Source organism: Hemiscyllium ocellatum, chromosome 10 (genome assembly GCF_020745735.1).
Source record: "Hemiscyllium ocellatum isolate sHemOce1 chromosome 10, sHemOce1.pat.X.cur, whole genome shotgun sequence".
In the NCBI taxonomy this organism is placed as follows: Eukaryota; Metazoa; Chordata; class Chondrichthyes; order Orectolobiformes; family Hemiscylliidae; genus Hemiscyllium; species Hemiscyllium ocellatum.
This window is the reverse complement of record NC_083410.1, coordinates 75,316,316-75,331,314: the sequence shown is the minus strand read 5'-3', so window position 1 is coordinate 75,331,314 and position 14,999 is coordinate 75,316,316. Positions and strand designations below refer to the sequence as shown.

Below are 14,999 nucleotides of genomic sequence, written 5' to 3'. Positions count from 1 at the left end.
CTTCTACTGCTCTTACAGGTAAAGAGTTCCAAAATCCTACAACCCTATGGCTGAAAACATTTATTCTCATGTCCCGTGTAAACTTCTAAGCCTTAACTTAAATCTGTGCTCCCTGGTCATTGATTCTTCTATCAAGGGGAAACATTTATTCTGATCTACCCTATCCATGTCCCTCATAATTTTATACTTCTCAATCATGACATCTCCCCACCCAGCAAATCTCCTTTGCTCCAAGGAAAATAATCCCAGACCATTCAGTGTCTCTTCTTTAGAATTAGAATTGGCTTCATATGTACTCATTTGGGTACAGTGAAAGGTTTACAAGTCGCCACTTACAATGCCATCTTGGAGTCAAAGATACCTAGGTTCTTAGGGGAAAAGGAATTAGAAAAATAAAGAAATAAGTTCTGAATAACTGTCCTTCCAACCCAGTCTACACTAGCACCTAGCCTCTAGATGGCTGGCCCTTGACACCAGACAGCACTGGGCTTCATCGCGAGGCTGGGAGACCACTCTTGAATCATCTTGAGGCCGTAACTCCACGCTGGGTCAAGAGACTGCCACGTCAGGTTACCAAGAAATTGCTGGCCCAGGCCGGGAGACTGCCCCATCAGACTGAAAGGCTGCCATGGCGGGCAGAGGGTGGGGGGTCAGGGCAAGAGATCCGTACGCTTGGTGCACGCTGAGGCCAATAGAGTGGAAAGAAGGTAAAACAAACACAAAAGAGGAAAAAAAAGAAAAGAAACAAATGCCAGATGATCTCCAGCTAAGGAATCCAACTCCACCGCTATCTTAAAAAAGGCCATCTTAAGTTGGAAGGTGTCATCAGCAGTTCTATCAAGCAGCACCTACTCAGCAGTAACCCACTCACTGGCAACCTGTTTGGGTTTCATAGGATCATAAAACTCCAACAGTGCTGAAGAGCATACCACCCTGATTCACCCTTGCATCCAATCCCTATAACCCTGCATGGGGTTTTCAGCATGGCTAAACCACCTAACCTGCACGTCTTTGGATTGTGGGAGGAATCTGGAGTACCCAAAGGAAACCCATGCAAACGTGAAGAGGGTGTATAAACTCCGCATACATAGGTGCCCAAGGCTGGAATCGAACTTGGGTCCTTGATGATGTGAAGCAGCAGTGCTAACCGTTGTGCTACCATTTTGCGAGGGCTGCTTGGTACATCCTTGGTTCAAACATGGACAAAACAGCTGGATTCCAGAGATGAGGTGAAACTGACAGTCCTTGACATCGAGGCCACATTCACCTGAGTGTGGCATCAAGGAGTCCTAGCAAAACACGAATCATTTGGTATCATGGAGCAAACTCTCCACTGGTTAAAGTCATACCTGACACGTAGGAAGATGGTTGTGGTTGTTGGAAGACAGTCATCTCAGCTGTAAGACATCTCTGAAGGAGATGGCCCAAGGCCCATCTATCTTCAGCTGCTTCATCAATGATTTTTCTTTCTATCGTAAGGTCAGTAGTGGGGATGTTTGACAATGATAGTACTGAATATTGCACAATCTACATCTCTTCAGATACTGTTCAAATGCAATAAGATGTGGACAATCCCTAGGCGTGGGCTGTCAAGTGGCAAGTAATATTCATGCACACAAGTGCCAGGCTATGACCATCTCCAATAAGAGATAATCTAAACACTGTCCCTTGACATTCAGTGGTATTACCAATACTGAATCCCTCACTGTCAACCTCCTAGGAGTTACAATTGACCAGAAACTCAACTGGACTCACTCCATAAATACAGTTACTACAAGAACAGATCATGGCTCGGAAAACTACAGCAGGTAACTCACCGTCTAACTCCCCAAATCCTGTCCACCCTCTACCAAGGCACAATTCAAGGGTTTAATGGAATACTCCCAACTTGCCTGGATAGGTACAGCTCCAACAACAATCATGAATCTCCACACTGTCCAGGACAAAGCAACTGACTTAATTGGCACTGCATCCACAAGCATCCGCTCCATCTACCACCAATGGTCAGTAGCAGCTGTGTGTACAATCTGCAAGCTGTACAGCAGAAATTCACCAATGATCCTTTGACATCACCATCCAAACCCATGACCATTTCCATCGAGAAGGACAGGAGCAGCAGATATATAAGAACACTACCTCCTGCAAGTTCTGCTATGAACAATAACTATCCTGACTTGGAAATATATCACCGTTCCTTCACTGTCACCAGGTCAGAATCCTGGAATTTTCTCTGTAGGGGCATTGCAAGTCAACCTACAGCCTGTGGACTACAGCAATTCAAGATGACAGCTCACAACTATCTTCTCAAGGGCAACTAGGGACAAACAATAAATGCTGGCCAGCGAGTGACACCCACATTCCATGTCGCACAAGTGAATTAAGAAAAAAAACTAAAACTGCAGCCCAGGCAACATGGTGATAAATCTCTCCAATCACATTGCCCCATTAATGTAACTGCATGCAATATTCTAGCTGTTGCCAAACCAACTTTTTACAGAGTTCCATCATAGCCTCCTTGCTCTTAATACTGTGTCTCAGCTAATAGTGGCAAATATCCCAGACACAGCTTTAATTTTTTTTATCTACCAGTCCTGCAACCTTAAGGCACTGGTTGGCATACACACCATGGTCCCTCTGATCATTGGTGATTCCCATGGGTCCCCTTGCCTGTGTGTATTGCCTGTCACTTATCTGGATTGAATTCCATTTGCCACTGATCAGTGCACTTGATTTGCTCAACAATAACCTCCATGCCATAAATAGCAAGGGCCCCAATACTAATCACTGTGACACCACGCTGGATATAGGCTACTGGTCACAGAACCACCCTAGACCATCACCTATGGTCTATCACTCTATCACTCCGCTAATTCTGGTTCCATTTAGCCAAATTTACTTGGATTCCATGGGTTCTTACCTTTGCTGTCAGTTACCTTTGCTTCACCCTTGCTGAAGTTAAATACACTTACCTCATTTACATACCTGGTTCAAGCTTTGATACATTTAATCAAGTTAATCAGATGTGAAGGTTAGACTGGCTTGTAGTTTCTTGTTTATCCTTGCTCCCTTTGTCAATAATGGTACTACGTTGGCTGTACTTTAGTTCTCTATGGCCAGCGAGAAATTGAAAATTATTTCTAGTGACAGTGCTATTTCTTCTCTCTCCTCATGAAACAGCCCTGGGATACATTTCATCCAGCCTTGGAGATTTTTCTTACTTTTAAGCAAGCAAATATCCAATTTTGCTTTCCTAATTTATTTTCAAGTTTCTCCTTGCACATTCGGTACTCTTCTAGGGCTTCTGCTGTTTTGAGGCCTGCCACAAACCTGTCTTTTTCTCTTTATCCAATCTTTTATATTCCTTGCTATCCAGGGATCACAGGATTTGTTGTTCCCATCCTTTATTTTTATTGGAATCTAATTCATGATTAGATTACTTAGTATGGAATCAGGCCCTTCAGCCCAACAAGTCCACACTGACCCTCTACATTTACCCCCATGTTTACCCCTTCGCCAAACACAGCCAATCCACCTAATCTGCACATTTTTGGACTGTGGGAGGAAATCCGAGCTCCTGGAGAAAACCCACACAGACGTGGGGAGAATGTGCAAACTCCGCACAGACAGTTGCCTGAGGTGGGAATTGAATCCGGGTCTCTGGCGCTGCGAGGCAGCAGTGCTAACCACTGTGCCACCGTGCCGCCCCAATCCTTGAATGCATTCCATTGCTCTGACAGATTCACTTAAAAGTATCGGCTTCAGGCCAATCCATACCTGATCTTATTAAATTCAGCCTTCCTACAGTTTAGAAATTTGATTTTAGACCCAGTCTTGTCCATTTCCACAACAATCTTGAACCTAATGGAGTTTTGCACTGCCTGCAAAAACAAACCCCTTCTGCTACTTCATCCACTTGCCTTGATACTTCGACACTTGCCTGGCTTCATTATCAAAAATTTAAGTCCAGGACTACCTCCTTTCTTGGCTTAAACTGGCTTAAAGAGCTTTCCTGATGCATTCTAAGAATTCTGTTTAAAATTAAATGTACATGGAATTCAGCACAAAGAAAAGGTCTTGGTATAATAAATAGAGGTTAAGGGGTATGATCTTACAGTAATTTCAGAGACATGGTTGTTATGATATCAAGGCCACGAACTAAGTATTCAGGAGTATGTGACTTTTTAGAGAAAGGCTGATTAGGCTGGGAATTTTTTTTTCCTTGGAGCATTTTTTCCCTTCAGAGGCTGAGATTTATAAAATCATGAAAGGTATGGGTAAGATGAATAGCTGAGGTCTTTTTCCCGTGTAAGGGAGTCCAAGACTATAGAGCATAGATTTAAGCTGAGTGAGAAAAGATTTAAAAGGGACTTAAGTAGCAACATTTTCACAAGACTGTGGGCTGTGTATGGAATGAGCTGCCTGAGAGGGTAGTGGAGATGGATACAGCTACAACATTTACAAGATATCTGGATGGGTTTAGAGGGATATGGGCCAAATTCTGGCAATTTAGGACTAAATCAGTTTAGGCTATCTGATTGATGTAGACAAAATGATCTCCAGGGTCTATTGCCATGCCGTATAGCTGGATGACTCTATTTTTGATTACCCTGATAGATGTTGGGAAAGTTGAAATTACCTGCTATTGATGCTAGTCTCTTGTATGATTCTATGAATGAATAGCTTTGCACTCAAATGAATTTGATTTTAGGTGGTAGGTAGAAAGTATTTTTTGGCCAAAAGTTGGGGTTGATTCGAATGAGAACCATGCGAAAAATAAAATTTGGCTGAAAGAAGACATCTGATTTTTATCCGAGATTGACTATTACCTGAGTATTCACAGTATTCACTATAGTTTTAACATCCTCTGCATATGTGGATAAATATTTTCTATTTTCTACGAAAGACCACTTTTTTTTTCCTAATTTTACTGTTTTATTATTGAGTGTTTATTAATTTGTTAGTGCCGTGGTCAATACCTTGAATTTATAATTTAAGGGCAATTACTATCTTATATATCATCCAATTTTAGCTCTGAACAGTGAGAATTAAAATACACAGTAGCATGGAAATTTTTAAAGCAGAGTGCTATAAGGTAGCGAGGCAGAAGGTCTACATGAAGCTTGGGAATTGTCTTGTTAAAAAAAAATCCGATTATTCTTGGGAGGGAATGGCATGTTGTTAATAAGGTTTTATGCAAAGTTAAACTGAGCATTCAATTAAAGGACCAAACATAACTTTTTTTGGTATGTTCTTGTTAACATGGAAGTAAGCAACTTGATTATTCATATCTGGCATTATCTCAAGAATTTGCATGGTTTGCTGTTGTATCTATCAGAAAGATTTATGTCAAAGATGTGAATGTCCACTTTAAATTACAATGCAGTGCTTTGGCTGCATTCTAGGTTTTGCAAGTGTACAAGGGAGCATAAGACAACGTGAGTCGGTCCCAGTAAAAGTCAAGACGCTCAAATGTCTTATTAGTACGGCTGAGATGACTACATCCAACTTAATATCTGTAGTAGGCCTGAATTTGTGACTGAGAGGTCAGAAGAAATTTACAAAATTAAGGGTGTATACTCACAAATGATTAAAATGCGAATGTACCCATCAGATTTGGCAAGAAATTTGGCACCTAATATAAGTACTGGGACGGTGCATGTAAATTAGAAGATGTATGGTATAGTGATAACGTAATCCAGACCCAGGCTATTGCTCTGGCAACATGAGTTCGAGGATATGCTTAGAAATGGTCAAATTTAAATTCAGTTAAATAACCATTCAGTAAATAAATCTAGCCCATTGCCACCTTCTGAGGGGCAATCTGCAATGGGAAACAAATATTGATTTTACTTATTTGTTTAAGCAAGTTCACACCCAGTGAAATAATATATTTTGAAAAGCCAACTGCAGTCAGGACAGGGCTAGCAACAATATCATGGAATAAATAAGTTCACTTTCTCCTGAAATTTCTAAAAACATTTCCTGCATTAAGAACTCTATGACTCTAAATTTGAAAAGTCTTGTATTGTACCACCTACATTTGAAATGTACATATTAAATCTGAAGAATATTTATGTTGTGTTGTGTGTCATTAAAAATTAAAATATAATTGTCAAATTTTCTTTTCTTTTCTTATTAAAGCAAGTGGCGGTGATACTTTGGAATCAGCTTGGGGATAAAACCCCACAATATTATCAGAGAGGTGTCGAACTGTTTTATCAACTGCATAATCTCGTCCCATCTTCTAGCATTTGCGAAGATGTAATTAGTCAGCAACTGTTACATAAAGACAAGGTATGAGGATGTCCTTAAAGATTTGGGTGTTTGTACTGTTGGCCATGTCTGAAGTAATCACTTAGCAGTTGCTACTGTGTTGTATTCACCATAGCCGCAATTGCTGTTCCTGGAGTGACATTGAGCTGTTTTTTTTAACCAGATTTTATATAACTATGAAAGCTTCTAAATAGAGTATCCATTATACTGGCTAGGGCAAAAATTGGTTCCCATCTTTTACCCATGTCTGAAGGAGATATGGGGTGTTTTGCGTGTGGAAATAAAGGACCTAGGTTACCTTGATATATCTGGTCAAATATTGCTACCAACTTCAGATAACAGCTGCATTATTGAAGGCAAGTCAATTGGCTGAATGTTGAGATGGAAGGAATAATTATTTCACCTATATCTTGGACAGTATCACCTTCTGGTAGTAAAAATTGCACATTGTAAGATGGGTCATGAGGTGTCTGCATCTGGAAGTTTATCCTTTCCTAAAACCAGTAGATTAATAAGCAAGACTTACTTGTTTTGATAGAAGTTGGGAATTTATAGAGTCATAGAGTCATATCTGAATTAAACTCCATCTGCCACTTCTCATCCCATTGGCCAATCTGGTCAAGGTCCTATTGTAATCTGAGGTAACCCTTTTTGCTGTCCACTACACCTCCAATTTTGGTGTCATCTGCAAACTTACTAACTGTACCTCTTGTGCTCACATCCAAATCATTTATGTAAATGACAAAAAGTAGAGGACCCAGCACCGATCCTTGTGGCACTCCACTGGTCACAGGCCTCTAGTCTGAAAAATAACCCACCACCACCCCCCTCTATCTTCTACCTTTGACCTAATTCTGTATCCAAGTGGCTAGTTCTTCCTGTATCTCCGTGTACTCCCTGTATACCTTGCTAATCAGTCTCCCATGGGGAACCTTGTCAAACGCCTTACTGAAGTCCATATAGATCACATCTGTAATGCCTGACAAAGGGAATCATTTATATCATCAAAAGAGACCATTCAGCTCATTATACTTTCTGTGGAGCAATCCAGTCAATCCCATACACAACCAAAACAAATTGCTGGAAAAGTTCAGATCTGGCAGCATCTGTGGAGAGAAATCAGAGTTAATATTTTGGGTCGCGTGACCCTTCCTCAGAACTCAGTCAATCCCATTCCTTGCTGTACTCCCTAGCCATGTTAGTGTAGTTACTTCTGAGTTTTAATTGAATATCCTTTTAATATCATTGGACTGTGGAAGCATAAACAATCATAATGGCTGGGATTTCAAGGTCATTTCCACTCTGTGAAATACATTCTCTGAGGAGGTAGCAAACAGGATAGATAAAAAGGAACATAAGTGTAACATATTTGGAGTTTTAAAATGCATTCAATAAGGTATTTCACACAAGTCTACTTCTTAAGACAAGAGCCCGTGATGTTTGGGGTGGTATATTAGCAAGGGTAGAGGATTGGTTAACTAAAGGAAGGTAGAAATGTTCGGTAAAGGATTTTCAGGATTGCGGTCTGTGAAATTTCACAATTTTGAGTACCACACAGATCAATACTGGGCCATGATTATTTGCAATATATATTAATGGCTTCGATGACATAAGTAACTATTATCACGTTTGTGGTTGACACAAAAATAGGTGGAAAAGCAAGTACTGAGGATAAAATAACGAGTCAATTGAGGAATATAGACAGATTCAGTGAGTAGATGAAAACCTGGCAGAAAGAATTTGATGTGAGAAAATGTAATGGTGTGCACTTTGACAGGAAGAATAGAAGAGCTGAATGTTATTTAAATGGAAAAAAATTGGCACAGATGAATTTGAGTTGCAGTGCACGAGTCACCAAAAGCTAGCATCCAAATTCACCAGGAAATAGGGAAGGCAAATGGAATGTTGCCCCTTGTTTCAATGAAAATTGGCAATAAACGTTAGGACGTCTTGCTAAAACAATACAAGACATTACTCAAACTACAGTGGAATGTAATCATACAGTACACTAGAGGCTCTTCAGCCCATCAAGACTGTATCACCAAAAATATACTAAATCTACACTAGTTCTACTTTCCAACAATAGGCCCATAGCCTTTGAATATTATAACGTTTCAAGTGCTTATTCAAGTACCTTTTTAAAGATTCAACGTCTCAGCTACCCACCCAGACAATGCATTCCAGACCCCTATTACTGTCTGGATAAAAAAGATTTCCTCAAATATCTTGTAAATCTCCTGCCTTTCACCTTAAAATTATATCCCCTTGTTATATCAAGTAAGGGGAATGGCTGCTTTCTGGATCCACCCTGTCCATGCTGCCCATTATCTTATACATCTCTACAGGGTCCTCCCTTAACCTTCTCTATTCCAAAGAGGAAAACTTGAGCTTATATAGTCTCTCTCTGTAACTGAGATGCTCCATCCTAGGAACCTAGCAAATTGCTTCTGTTCCTTCTCCGGTGCATCCACATCATTCCTATAGTGTGATGACCAGAACCACACTGAGCATTCCAGCTGTGGCCTAATCAGGATCCAGTACAGCGTCACCATAACCTCCCTGCACTTATAGTCTACACGTCGATTGACAAAGGCGAGTTCCTCACCTGCTTTCTTAAACACTTTATCTACTTATCTTGTCACCTTCAGGAATTTGTGGATAACCCTCTATTCCTCTGAGCTTCCTAGTGGATTGCTATTCATTAAGTATTCCCTTATGTTGTTAAGTCTTCCCCAGTGCATCATCTCTGTTAGCCTGGTTAAATTCCATCTTCCACTGATTTGCCAATCAACTATCCACCTTATATCCTCCTGTAATCTAACATTGATTTCTTTACTGTCAGCCAGCTGGCCAATTTTCACGTTAAAATCTTCGAGTAAAAAATGAGGTCTGCAGATGCTGGAGATCACAGCTGCAAATGTGTTGCTGGTCAAAGCACAGCAGGTTAGGCAGCATCTCAGGAATAGAGATGCTGCCTAACCTGCTGTGCTTTGACCAGCAACACATTTGCAGCAGCAATTTTCACGTTATCCATGATAGCATGAACAGTTTTGTTTTCCTGTATATGGCATTGGAGGCAGTTCAGAAAACTGTTATTAGGTTGATTCTGGGTATGGAGTGAATAATGTTATCAGGAGAGTTTGAGTAGGTTGGGCTTGTGCTCATTGGTATTTAGAGGAATGAGAGGAAATCTTATTGAAACGTAGAGGATTCTTAGAAGGCTTGACAGGGTGGATGTAGAAAAGTTGTTTCCCCTTGTAGGAGAGTCTGGGACCAGAGGGCATTAGATTAGATTAGATTACTTACAGTGTGGAAACAGGCCCTTCAGCCCAACAAGTCCAAACCGACCTGCCGAAGCGCAACCCACCCAGACCCATTCCCCTACATTTACCCCTTCACCTAATACTACGGGCATTTTAGCATGTGCACTTAACCTGCACATTTTTGGACTGTGGGAGGAAACCCACGCAGACACTGGGAGAATGTGCAAACTCCACACAGTCGCCTGAGGCGAGAATTGAACCCGGGTCTCTGGCGCTGTGAGGCAGCAGTGCTAACCACTGAGCCACCGTGCCACCTATAATCTTGAATGAGGGATCATTAATTAAGGCAGACATGAGGAGGAACGTTTTTCTGTCAGAGGGTAGTAAATCTCTGTTTGCTCCTCTTTGGTTTTTAAATTCCACCCATATGGCTTTGTTATAGAACATAGAAAAATACAGCGCAGTACAGGCCCTTCGGCCCTCGATGTTGCACCGATCCAAGCCCACCTAACCTACACTAGCCCACTTTCCTCCATATGCCTATCCAATGCCCGTTTAAATTCCCATAAAGAGGGACAGTCCACCACTGTTACTGGCAGGGCATTCCATGAACTCACGACTCGCTGAGTAAAGAATCTACGCCTAACATCAGTCCTATACCTACCACCCCTTAATTTAAAGCTATGCCCCCTCGTAATATCTGACTCCATACATGGAAAAAGGTTCTCATGGTCAACCCTATCTAAACCCCGAATCATCTTGTACACCTCTATCAAGTCACCCCTAAACCTTCTTTTCTCCAATGAAAACAGCCCCAAGTGCCTCAGCCTTTCCTCATACGATCTTCCTACCATACCAGGCAACATCCTGGTAAACCTCCTTTGCACCTGTTCCAGTGCCTCCACATCCTTCCTATAGTATGGCGACCAAAACTGCACACAATACTCCGATGCGGCCGCACCAGAGTCTCATACAACTGCAACATGACCTCAGGACTCTGGAACTCGATTCCTCTACCAATAAAAGCCAGTACGCCATATGCCTTCTTCACAGCACTATTTACCTGGGTGGCAACTTTCAGAGATCTGTGTACATGGACACCAAGATCCCTCTGCTCATCCACACTACCAAGTATCTGACCATTAGCCCAGTACTACATCTTCTTGATACTCTTACCAAAGTGAATCACTTCACACTTGCCTACATTGAACTCCATTTGCCAACTTTCTGCCCAGCTCTGCAGCTTATCTCTATCCCGCTGTAACCTGCCACATCCTTCCTCACTGTCAACAACTCCACCGACTTTCGTATCATCTGCAAACTTGCTCACCCAACCTTCTAGCCCCTCCTTCAGGTCATTTATAAATATGACAAACAGCAATGGTCCCAAAACAGATCCTTGCGGAACACCGTTAGTAACTGCACTCCAAGATGAACCTTTACCATCAACTACTACCCTCTGTCTCCTTCCAGCCAGCCAATTCCTAATCCAAACCTCCAACTCACCCTCAATGCCATATCTCCGTATTTTTTGCAGTAGCCTACCATGGGGAACCTTATCAAACGCCTTACTAAAATCCATATACACCACATCTACCGCTTTACCCTCATCCACCTCTTTAGTCACCTTCTCAAAGAATTCAATAAGGTTTGTGAGGCACGACCTGCCCTTCACAAAACCATGCTGACTATCCTTGATCACATTATTCCTATCCAGATGTTCATAAATCCTATCCCTTACAATTCTCTCTAAGACTTTGCCCACAACAGAGGTAAGACTCACCGGTCTACAGTTACTAGGGTTATCCCTACTCCCCTTCTTGAACAAGTGAACCACATTTGCTATCCTCCTGTCTTCTGGCACTATTCCCGTAGACAACGAGGACATAAAAATCAAGGCCAATGGCTCTGCAATCTCCTCCCTTGCTTCCCAGAGAATCCTAGGATAAATGCCATCAGGCCCAGGGGACTTATCTATTTTCACCCTTTCTAGAATTTCCAACACCTCTTTCCTACATACCTCAAAGCCACCCATTCTAATTAATTGTGACTCAATATTCACATCGGCAACAATGTCCTGTTCCTGAGTGAATACTGACGAAAAGTATTCATTCAGTGTCTCCCCAATTTCTTCAGCCTCCACGCACAACTTCCCACTACTATCCTTGACTGGACCTATTCCTACCCTAGTCATCCTTTTATTCCTGACATACCTATAGAAAGCCTTTGGGTTTTCCCTAATCCTGCCAACCAAGGACTTTTCATGTCCCCTCCTTGCTGCTCTCAGCTCTCTTTAGATCCTTCCTGGCTACCTTATAACTCTCAATCGCCCCAATTGAACCTTCACGCCTCATCTTTACATAGGCCGCCCTCTTCCCTTTAACAAGGGATTCCAATTCCTTATTAAACCACGGCTCCCTCACACGACCCTTTCCTCCCTGCCTGGCAGGTACATACTTACCAAGGACACTCAGTTGCTCCTTGAACAAGCTCCACATATCGATTGCACCCTTCCTTGAAGCCGACTTTTCCAAGCCACGCATCCTAAGTCATGTCTCAACGCATCATAATTTCCCTGCCCCAGCTATAACTCTTGCTCTGCAGTGCACACTTATCCCTCTCCATCACTAGAGTAAAAGTCACCGGATTGTGGTCACTGTCCCCAAAGTGCTCACCTACCTCCAATTCTAACACCTGGCCTGGTTCGTTACCCAGAAACAAATCCAGTATAGCCTCACCTTTTGTTGGCCTGTCTACATATTGTGTCAGGAAACCCTCCTGCACACATTGGACAAACACCGACCCATCTAAAGTACTCGAGCTATAGCTTTCCCAGTCAATATCTGGAAAGTTAAAGTCCCCCATAACAACCACCTTATTACTTTCACTCTTCTCCTGAATCATCCTCGCAATCCTTTCTCCTACATCTCTAGGACTATTAGGAGGCCTGTAGAAAACTCCTAACAGGGTGACCTCACCTTTCCTATTTCTAAGCTCAGCCCAAACTACCTCAGATGGCGAGTCTTCATCCATCATCCTTTCCACTGCTGTAATACTATCTTTGACAAGCAATGCCACACCGCCCCCTCTTTTACCCCCACCTCTGACCCTACTAAAACATTTAAACCCTGGAACCTGCAACAACCAATCTTGTCCCTGTTCTACCCATGTCTCCGTAATAGCCACAAAATCGAACTCCCAAGAACCAACCCACACTGCAAGCTCACCTACCTTATTTCGTATACTTCTCCCATTGAAGTATACACACTTCAAGCCACCTTCCTGTTTACAGGCACCCTCCTTTGAGATTGATGCCATGTTCCTAACCTCCCTACACTCCAGGTCCTGCACCCTAAAGCTACAGTCTAGATTCCCATGCCCCTGCAGAGTTAGTTTAAACCCCCCGAAAGAGCACTAGCAAACCTCCCCCCAAGGATACTGGTGCCCTTCAGGTTCAGGTGTAGACCATCCTGTTTATAGAGGTCCCACCTTCCCCAGAAAGAATCCCAGTTATCCAGAAACCGGAATCCCTCCCTCCTGCACCATCCCTGTGGCCACGCTTTTAACTGCTCTCTCTCCCTATTCCTCGACTCTCTATCACGTGGCACAGATAACAAAACAGAGACAACAATTCTGTTTGTTCTAGCTCTGAGCTTCCAACCTAGCTCCCTGAAAGCCTGCCTAACATCCTCATCCCTCTTCCTACTTATGTCGTTGGTGCCAATGTGGACCACGACTTCGGGCTGCTCCCCCTCCCCCTTAAGGACCCGGAAAACACGATCAGAGACATCACGTACCCTTGCACCTGAGAGGCAACATTCCAAACATGAGTCTCTCTCGCCCCCACAAAACTGCCTATCTGTGCCCCGAACTATCGAGTCTCCAACAGCTATTGCTCTGCTCTTCTCCACCCTTCCCTTCTGAGCAACGAGGACAGGCTCCGTGCCAGAGGCCTGAACCCCATTGCTTACCCCTGGTAAGTCATCCCCCCACCCCCTCCCCACAAGTATCCAAAATGGTATACTTGTTCTTGAGGGGAACGGCCCCAGGGGGTCTGTGCACTGGCTGCTTCCTCCCAGTTCCCCTCACTGTCACCCATCTGTCTGCAATCTTTGGAGTTACTACTTCCCTAAAGCTCCGATCTATGACTCCCTCTGCTTCCCGAATGATCCTAAGTTCATCCAACTCCAGCTCCAGTTCCCTAACACGGTCTTGGAGGAGCTGGAGATGGGTGCACTTCCTGCAAGTGTAATCAGTAGGGACGACCATGGCATCCCTCACCTCAAACATGTTGCAAGAGGAACATTGTAATGCCTTCACTGCCATTCCTCTAAAAGTAACCTTTTTAAAAAAAACTAGATCTAAACACTAGAATAAACAAAATGCAGCACTTACCTTCCTACCACAACGGGTCTAATTATTAGGTGAGAGGAGGAGGGTGGGTGGGAGGCTCTATCTCTGTAGTGCCTCGGGTTCCTTTCCTGCGCGCCTTTATAGGAAAACAACTTACTCAGGTAAGCTTGCGCTACACCAGCTTCCGGGTCCGCTCTGCGCTTTTTTTAAAAAAAAATTCAAATTTAAACCATTAAGCAAACATCACCGAGCCTTCAAGGAGTCACTGCCAAACAGCCCTTACCTGCTCTGCTGAGAGAGTGAGGCTCCTTCTAAGATGTCATCCCTGCTTACTGCTCTAATTGATTTTGTGATCATTATTACAACATTTCCTCCACCCTATCTCACCTGACAACCCTGTATCCTGCAATATTGAACTACCAGGCCAGCCCCTCTCTCAATTTTGACTCAGTGATAACAATCATACCACACCCCATGTTTAAATCTGTGCTCTCAACTCGTCGTGCTGTATGTCATCTTGTATTAAAATAAATACCATCCACCTTTGCCAAACTCCCTTATGTCTTAACCGGCCTCTAATTTCTATGCTTACTTGACTTCTTTGTTGTCTCTGAATTTCGACTATTCGTCCTCCCTTGATGAACCTTATGTCAAGATCCCACCCCTCAGTTAAGTTAGCTTAAACCCTCCAACACCATTAGTAAGCTTCCCCAAATGGATGTTAGTCCCATTTTGGTTCAGGTGCAAGCTATTTATTTTGTACAGTTCCCACTGCCCCCAAAAACTGTCCCAGAAACCTAAAGCCCTCTATCCCGCACCCTCTCTCCAGCCACGCATTTGTCTTGACTAACCTCGATTTCTAGACTCACTAGCATGCAGCACCAGAAATAGTCTAGTGAATAAGAGTTTTGGGTCCTATTTGTTAATGCACTACTTTACTCCCTAAATTCTACCTGCAGGACCTCATCTCTTTTTCTGCTTAATGACATCCCTGACCCTAGCATTAGGGAGGCAACATCCCGCCTTGTAGTCTCTTGTGCAGTCGTAGAAACCCTGGATTGTTACCCTTGCAATTGGATCCTATTCCACTGAAGCCCTGCTGTTCATTCT

At 42.9% G+C, this 14,999-nt stretch overlaps 1 protein-coding gene across 7 annotated transcripts in view; it reads left to right on the top strand.

Annotated features, from left to right (window-relative positions):
* Nucleotides 1–14,999, top strand: part of dop1a (DOP1 leucine zipper like protein A) — a 315,487-nt gene that overhangs the window by 135,416 nt on the left and 165,072 nt on the right. For all 7 annotated transcript variants that reach the window (XM_060831625.1, XM_060831624.1, XM_060831626.1 and 4 more), the window contains one exon: nt 6,142–6,294. In XM_060831625.1, the coding sequence (XP_060687608.1) occupies nt 6,142–6,294 (153 nt within the window). The remainder of the gene's footprint in view (nt 1–6,141; nt 6,295–14,999) is intronic.